The sequence below is a fragment of the Blennius ocellaris genome (assembly GCF_963422515.1).
Source record: "Blennius ocellaris genome assembly, chromosome: 19".
NCBI lineage: Eukaryota > Metazoa > Chordata > Actinopteri > Blenniiformes > Blenniidae > Blennius > Blennius ocellaris.
In genome coordinates this window covers 25,592,985-25,601,036 of record NC_137668.1, presented here as the reverse complement: position 1 = coordinate 25,601,036, position 8,052 = coordinate 25,592,985, and the positions used below count along the sequence as shown (strand labels likewise).

The following is an 8,052-nucleotide window of genomic DNA, read 5'->3' as shown; positions in this document are numbered from 1 at the left end:
TCCTAGAGTTCCAATAAACCTCGACCAGAACACAACTTTTCTATCAAACCCCGTCTGTGTGCCTTGTGTCCTCCTCACGTTCCCCAAGCAGAACCTCAGTGAGCAGAACCGAGAGCAGGAGGTTCATGGTTTACTGTGAACTCTCCTGACGGTCCAGAGTCTGTGTGAAGAAATACACCAAACTCTTTAGTGTCACATCGATCCACTTGGAGGAGAAACTCTGATAGAATCAGTTTACTCACCGAGCGAGAACCAGCCTTCAACTAGTAATCTATTACTGAGGAAAGAGTTAACTGGAGTCACATGACCAGAGTGTCATGACCAGAGACCGGTCACATGACCAGAGACCAACCAATCACATGACCAGAGACCGGTCACATGACCAGAGACCAACCAATCACATGACCAGAGACCGGTCACATGACCAGAGACCGGTCACATGACCAGAGACCAACCAGTCACATGACCAGAGACCAGTCACATGACCAGAGACCAACCAATCACATGACCAGAGACCGGTCACATGACCAGAGACCGGTCACATGACCATGTGGACCACTCAGAACCAGAACAGACATCGTCTCCAGGACGAGCGTCCGTCCCTCCCCGTCCTCCCGTCCGACTCTTTCAGGACCGTTTCCATGGCAACCACTTCAAGAGAGAACACAAAACCTCTGTAGTGTTTTGGGTCCGTTCACATGACAACGGAGGTCGGAGGAACGGGAAGCAGATTTTTCGCAAACGTTCCGACTCGTTCCGGTCGTCGTGGAAACGGACGAAAAACAAAAGCTTTCAGCGCCGCCTAGTGGTGCTCACTGCACCGTTCACACGCTTGTGGAGCGAAAACTACTCTGGGACCAAAAACACAAAAACAAAGTTCTCAGGTGAAGCGTTGTCATGGAAACGGCCTGATTCTGCTCGGGGTCAAAGTTGAGCGCTGAAACACAGGAAGCCACTCTTTGTTCTGTACAAAATACTTTATTACTCCGTCTGGAAACTTCCTGTTTCCACACAAACGCCAAAATAAAGCTCCCAACAGGAACCTGGACAGGAACCTGCAGGTTCTCCTGGACAGGAACCTGGGGAGGAACCAGGAGAGGAGCCTGGAGAGGAACCTGGGCAGGAACCTGCAGGTTCTCCTGGACAGGAACCAGGAGAGGAACCTGGAGAGGAACTAGGAGAGGAACCTGGGCAGGAACCTGCAAGTTCTCCTGGACAGGAACCAGGAGAGGAACCTGGAGAGGAACCTGGAGAGGAACCTGGAGAGGAACCAGGAGAGGAACCTGGGCAGGAACCTGCAGGTTCTCCTGGACGGACCCTTTAAGCCTCACTGCATCACGTGGGCCTCAGGAAGCTGCGCAGCGAGGCGATGAGCTCCGCCTCCTCCTCCAGGGTGAGGTCCAGGTGGTCCTCCTCGTGGTGGGGGAGGTCCTCCAGCACCTCCTTCACAAGCTCCGCCTCCTCTGAGCACGTCGGGTCAAAGCAGGTTAATTACTGATCCGCTGGTTTTGAGTCAGACGGACGAACGGAGACGGGAGCTACCTGCAGAGGAGGTGGAGGAGGAGGTGGAGGAGGAGGTGGAGGAGGAGGGGGCCGGCTCCTCGGTCGACGGGGACGAGGAGGTGGAGGAGGTGCTGGGGGAGGAGGCGCCGAGGAGCTGCGGGGGGACGACGCCATTATTGTCCAACAGCAGCTGAGTCGCCTCCTGGACGTCGCCGCCGGTCAGAGAGAGCGCCGCCTCGGAGGAGGAGCGCTGGAAGCCCAGGGACAACAGCTACACACACACACACACACACACACATTATACAGGTACGCACACAACAGGATGACGATGGGTGGATAGGCTCCGCCCCCTGCTGGCTGTCAGTACCTGGTCCACCTTGTGGGGACTGAGCGCCCCCTGCTGGGTGTTGTTGTTGGAGAGCTGGGAGGATTCCAGCAGGATCTGAGGACACACACACACACACACACACACACACACACACACACACACACACACACACACACACACACACACACACACACACACACACACACACACACACACACACACACACACACACACACACACACGCGGTCAGGGAGCAGTGTGAGTGTGTGGTGGGGGGGTGGGGGGGGGGGCGGCCAGCAGGGGGCGCTCACTGTGTACGCGGCGTTGGCGTCCCCGTCGGCCTGCTGCAGCGCTCTGGACGCGTCCCGCCGGGAGAAGCCCAGCTCACTGAGGGACGACACCGCCGCCATCCTGCTCCTCCTCCGCTGCGCCTCCCTCTGCTGCTGCTCCTGCTGCTCCTGCAGGAGCACAGTGTGTGTGTGAGTGTGTGTGTGTGAGTGTGAGAGTGTGTGTGTGAGTGTGAGAGTGTGTTCCACCTGTCTGCGGGAGCCGATGTGCTCCAGCGCCCCCTGCAGGTCGCCCCTACAGGCCCTCAGTCCAAGTCGAGCTTCTCTCTCAGTGAAACCAAGAACCAGGAGCTGAGAAACCTGGTCTGGGTCCAGACACACCCTGCTGTACAGGGACTCCACCTGACACACACACACACACACACAGCTGTGAGGAAGAGGAGGAGGAAGAGGAGCAGGAGGAGGAAGAGGAGGAGGAGGAAGAGCAGGAGGAGCAGGAGGAGGAAGAGCAGGAGGAGGAGGAGGAGGAGGAGGAGGAAGAGGAGGAGCAGGAGGAGCAGGAGGAGGAGGAGGACCTACCGAGGACAGCAGCTCCAGCGCCCGGCTGTCGTTCCCCTCGACGTAAGAGAGGAGGCTCTGGAGGAGGTGCAGCCTCAGGAACAGCACCTCCTCTCTGCCACTGTTACCCTGCACACACACACACACACACACACACACACACACACACACACACACACACACACACACACACACACACACACACACACACCGTTGTTATAATGAAGTCTCTCTCTCTCTCTCACCTTGAGCATCAGTAGTCTCTCTCTCTCTCTCTCTCTCACCTTGAGCATCAGTAGTCTCTCTCTCTCTCTCTCTCTCACCTTGACCATCAGTAGTCTCTCTCTCTCTCTCTCTCTCACCTTGACCATCAGTAGTCTCTCTCTCTTTCTCTCTCTCTCTCACCTTGAGCATCAGTAGTCTCTCGCTCCTCTCTCTCTCTCTCACCTTGAGCATCAGTAGTCTCTCTCTCTTTCTCTCTCTCTCTCACCTTGAGCAGCAGTAGTCTCTCTCTCTCTCTCTCTCTCTCTCTCTCACCTTGAGCATCAGTAGTCTCTCTCTCTCTCTCTCTCTCTCTCACCTTGAGCATCAGTAGTCTCTCGCTCTCTCACCTTGAGCATCAGTAGTCTCTCTCTCTCTCTCTCTCTCTCTCACCTTGAGCATCAGTAGTCTCTCGCTCTCTCACCTTGAGCATCAGTAGTCTCTCTCTCTCTCACCTTGAGCATCAGTAGTCTCTCTCTCTCTCACCTTGAGCATCAGTAGTCTCTCGCTCCTCTCTCTCTCTCTCTCACCTTGAGCATCAGTAGTCTCTCTCTCTCTCTCTCTCTCTCTCACCTTGACCATCAGTAGTCTCTCTCTCTCTCTCTCTCTCACCTTGAGCAGCAGTAGTCTCTCTCTCTCACCTTGAGCATCAGTAGTCTCTCTCTCTCTCTCACCTTGACCATCAGTAGTCTCTCTCTCTCACCTTGACCATCAGTAGTCTCTCTCTCTCTCTCTCACCTTGACCATCAGTAGTCTCTCTCTCTCTCACCTTGAGCATCAGTAGTCTCTCGCTCCTCTCTCTCTCTCTCTCACCTTGACCATCAGTAGTCTCTCTCTCTCTCACCTTGAGCATCAGTAGTCTCTCTCTCTCTCTCTCTCTCTCACCTTGACCATCAGTAGTCTCTCTCTCTCTCTCACCTTGAGCAGCAGTAGTCTCTCTCTCTCTCTCACCTTGACCATCAGTAGTCTCTCTCTCTCTCTCTCACCTTGAGCAGCAGTAGTCTCTCTCTCTCTCTCTCTCTCACCTTGACCATCAGTAGTCTCTCTCTCTCTCTCTCACCTTGAGCAGCAGTAGTCTCTCTCTCTCTCTCACCTTGACCATCAGTAGTCTCTCTCTCTCTCTCTCACCTTGACCATCAGTAGTCTCTCTCTCTCTCTCTCACCTTGACCATCAGTAGTCTCTCTCTCTCTCTCACCTTGAGCAGCAGTAGTCTCTCGCTCCTCTCTCCATAGCAGTGCAGGAAGACCCTGTGGGCCCGGTCCAGCCGGCTGCTGGCGTCCTGCAGACAGCCGAGGGCCTCCAGAGCTCGGTAGCACCAGACGATGTCCAGCTGCAGGACGGCCGAGTTGTCCACCGAGGACAGGAGGGCGGAGCCACACTGGCTGCAGGGGGCGGACACAGAGGATGGGGAGGAGTCAGGTGAGAGGGCGGGGCCACAGTGGCCGCGGGGGCGGAGTCAGATCAGCAGTACTTGAAGTGCTGGTCGGCCTGCAGGAGGTGAACCAGAGCGTCGTCGTATTGTTTCTTCTTCATCAGCGAGCGACCTTTCTCATGGAACCCCATCGCCAGGATCAGAGCCTGCACACACACACACACACACACACACACACACACACACACACACACACACACACACACACACACACACACGTCAATGTGTCGTCTCTTAAATCTTAATCTCATAAATTCAGAACACAAACAGCTTGTAAGTCTATGATCATGAGGTTAAAGCGCACACACACACACACACCAATACACACCTTCTTCTCCTTATGAGGGATCTTCAGTGGGTTTCCCTTCTGGTCTGCAATCTCCAGAAAAGGAGTCCTGTCTGGATCCTCCGAGCCATCTGACACACACACACACACACACACACACACACACACACACACACACACACACACACACACACACACACACACACACACACACACACACACACACACACACACACACACACACACACACACACAGACACAGACACACACACACACACACACACACACACACACACACACACACACACACACACAGTTAAACACACACCCGGCTGCAGGCTCCTGTGCTCTCCCCCTCACTCACCTCTCTCTGAGAGGATCTGGAAGCCTTTGTGTGTCCTCTGCAGACTCTCCTCCTGACTCCTCCTCTTCTCCTCCTCCTCGTTCAGCTGCTGCTTCCACTCAGCGTCACTCAGCTTCAGCACCATCACCTTACTGTGGTTCTTCACCCCCTGTTCATCCAGACGCTGGCCTGCACACACACACATACACATACCCATCACTTCCTGTCTCACGGCAGTCACTTCCGGTCTCACGGCAGTCACTTCCGGTCTCAGGGAAGTCACTTCCGGTCTCAGGGAAGTCACTTCCTGTCTCAAGGCATAACTTCCTGTCTCACGGCAGTCACTTCCGGTCTCACGTCAGTCACTTCCGGTCTCACGGGAGTCACTTCCTGTCTCAAGGCATAACTTCCTGTCTCAAGGCATAACTTCCTGTCTCAAGGCAGTCACTTCCTGTCTCAAGGCAGTCACTTCCTGTCTCAAGGCAGTCACTTCCTGTCTCACGGCAATCACTTCCTGTCTCAAGGCATAACTTACTGTCTCAAGGCATAACTTACTGTCTCACGACAGTCACTTCCTGTCTCAAGGCATAACTTCCTGTCTCAGTTGTCACTTCCTGTCTCATTTGTCACTTCCTGTCTCGCGGCAGTCACTTCCGGTCTCACAGCAGTCACTTCCTGTCTCACAGCATGAGGTCCTGGTCTGACTCACCCACACTGAGAGTTTTCCCGTTCAGGATCAGTTTTATGTTTTTGAGGTTATAGTCTTCTCCGATCCTGTAACGAATTAAAAAAAACAAACAAATAAACAGCCAAGCTAGCAGGTGGAGCTCCGTGGACCAGCGAAGGCGAACCTGTCCACCAGCTGCTGCGTCGCCACGTCCAGCCTCGTCTCCACCTCGCTCTTCGCCCTGGAACCCTACAAACACAAACCACCGAGTTTGTCTTCACAACTTGTGACATCACTGCAGCGTTGTGTTGCGTTGTTGTTCTCCGCTTCCCGCTCCACGTCCACGCAACCTTGGACGTGGGCCGGTGTCCCCACCTTCCTGCTGTCCCGGGGCAGCAGCAGCTCCAGCGTGGCCACGCTCGTCTCCCTGAACGTCTGGTTTCCTTTCCCCCTCCTCACCGCCTGAACCCGCACCGACTCCAGAGCGCCACCCACCTCGGGCGGAGGCAGGGCCAGCAGGGCGGCGTAACGCTCCGCCAGCTCCTGGCGACAAGGGCAGAGACAAACGGTAGAGGACAGGATGTCCACCCACAGTGTTGGGTTGTTGTTGTTGTTGTTGTTGTTGTTTACCTGCATGTGCTGACGCCCCGGCTGGTTGTTGTCCTCGGTGTACGGAGGATTCCACAGCTGGATCTTGTCCTGCTTCAGGATGTTCTTCAGCTTCATTTCTGTGTTCTGCTCCACCATCGTCTGTAAACAAGTAAACAACAAGGTAAACAGCGCTATTTTAGCGTGAAGGGATGCATTAATGACATACAGAGAATTCTGTATAGCTGCAACACATCCTGTGGAAATGTGTTGTAAAGTCAGTGAGTTCTAATCATGTAAAGCCAAGTCACTGAGGGAGCGAGTCCTCATCCAAGATGGCGGCCACACTGATACTTCCTGCGCACGGCGGGACAAGGTCTCCGCGTCTCGCGAGACACGTCTTACACTGTAGTTATGTCTGTTTATATTTATGTATTTTTATGTTTATGGATTCCTTGTGTCGTATTTACAGTGACCTGGACCGTCTCTCCTTAATTTTATTCCAACATCAACGTGACGTCAGCGCGCTGGAACGCGTAAGCAGCAGCTGCGGTCACGTGACGCCCGGACACAAACACTGCGTGTTTCCATTAGCAGAGCTCATTAGCTGCCCCGTCAACAGTCCGTCCGCCGCGGGTCACCGGGGAAAAAAACACTGCGGACGAGTCCGCGACTCACCGGAGCTCCGCGCGGGCGCGCGACCGTCAAATGTCCGTTAAAAACTGCGTTTGTCCAGCAGCTGCGAGACGTCTGACGCTCTGGGAGAGGTGGGCACGAGCAGGGAGCGCTCACTCTGAGCGGGTTTCAGCAGCCGGACAACGTCACTTCCGCCCACCGACAGTCTGAGTGCAGGAGCGTCTTCTTACCCCGATACACGAGCTTTGCTGCAGGACGGCGTCCGGCGAGGGACAAACATCAGACTTAACAACAAAACAAAGAAAGTCAAATGAAATGAAATATCACTTATTAAAACAAAGAGGCAACTTTCTGAAATATGAAGGCAGTGAAACATAAAGAAGAAAACAATAATGAGCAAATAAATAAAATAAAAGAATGAAATTCAACCCAAAACCCATCTCATAGAAAAAATCATCCAAACAAAAAAATAAGTTCTACTTCGGATAAAGATCAATTCAACTGAATGTGAACACGTGCAAAGAAGCAAATTAAACCAAACTAAATAAAATGACATTTTAATTGTGATGAAATGAAATAAAACAACATAAAACACACACAAGTCACTCTTCTTCTGCCGCTATGTTTCTGGACAGGACACACACACACACACACAGTGTGATCGGATGCTTTTAGCCCCGCCCCCTTCAACAGTGGACTCTGCTCAGAGCAGCACTGCGCATGCGCAGTTCTCTCCGCTCGGAGTCTCAGCCTGTGTTTATATGAGTGCGTGTGTGTGTGTGTGAGTGTGTTGGGGTGTCATGGCGGCGGTTCCGGACGGTCCTCTGTACCTGGGCCTGGACTTCAGCACGCAGCAGGTAGACACGCCCCCTCACCTGTCCTCTCACCTGTGCGCTCGGTCGCGCGCCTCACGTCGATGCCGCATGCACGGCAGACACCCGGAGTCAAAATGGACTCAGGGCGCATGCGCAGAACTTCAGCAGAGGGTCGTTTGATGTAATGTTGAAAAGTTAGTGAGTTAGTTGGTTAGTTAGTTAGCTGGTTAGCTGGTTCTGCAGTCAGTCCAGTAACTTTATGTTCAGACGGACTTTGACCCGCGGGCGAAACGAGGCATTCAGTTTTAAGTCCAAAAGTCACGTGATGCTGTGTCGTTTGTCCTCCT

At 53.7% G+C, this 8,052-nt stretch overlaps 2 protein-coding genes across 3 annotated transcripts in view; one reads left to right on the top strand and one right to left on the bottom strand.

Annotated features, from left to right (window-relative positions):
- Positions 1-976: 976 nt before the first annotated feature.
- nub1 (negative regulator of ubiquitin-like proteins 1) lies at positions 977-7,058 on the bottom strand. 2 transcript variants are annotated; one of them, XR_013937050.1, is made up of 16 exons: positions 6,933-7,058; positions 6,297-6,416; positions 6,042-6,209; positions 5,851-5,915; positions 5,709-5,773; positions 5,021-5,188; positions 4,699-4,787; positions 4,410-4,516; positions 4,134-4,320; positions 2,698-2,805; positions 2,368-2,520; positions 2,143-2,289; positions 1,871-1,945; positions 1,543-1,774; positions 1,176-1,463; positions 989-1,115 (listed from the first exon to the last, which is right to left on the bottom strand). XR_013937050.1 is itself a non-coding variant. In XM_080515390.1 (15 exons), the coding sequence occupies exons 2-15, from the start codon at positions 6,411-6,413 to the stop codon at positions 1,336-1,338; spliced, it is 1,809 nt and encodes a 602-aa protein (XP_080371516.1). In that variant the 5' UTR covers positions 6,414-6,416; positions 6,933-7,058; the 3' UTR covers positions 977-1,335. The 2 variants fall into 2 exon arrangements, 1 of the variants encoding a protein (XP_080371516.1); XM_080515390.1 differs by having other exon boundaries at positions 977-1,463.
- Positions 7,059-7,622: 564 nt separating this feature from the next.
- xylb (xylulokinase homolog (H. influenzae)) overlaps positions 7,623-8,052 on the top strand; it is a 7,151-nt gene continuing 6,721 nt past the window's right edge. The window contains 1 exon segment of the mRNA XM_080514916.1: positions 7,623-7,747. Within this exon segment, the coding sequence (XP_080371042.1) occupies positions 7,691-7,747 (57 nt within the window). The 5' untranslated portion in view covers positions 7,623-7,690.

Bases quoted from the DNA above. Each gene is read 5' to 3' on its own strand.
- nub1 (XM_080515390.1), bottom strand. From the start codon at position 6,413: ATGGTGGAGCAGAACACAGAAATGAAGCTGAAGAACATCCTGAAGCAG. The intron at 5,774-5,850 runs GTTCGCCTTCGC...AATTCGTTACAG, and splicing joins ACGCAGCAGCTGGTGGACAG to GATCGGAGAAGACTATAACC. The intron at 5,189-5,708 runs GTGAGTCAGACC...GTGTGTGTGCAG, and splicing joins CGGGAAAACTCTCAGTGTGG to GCCAGCGTCTGGATGAACAG.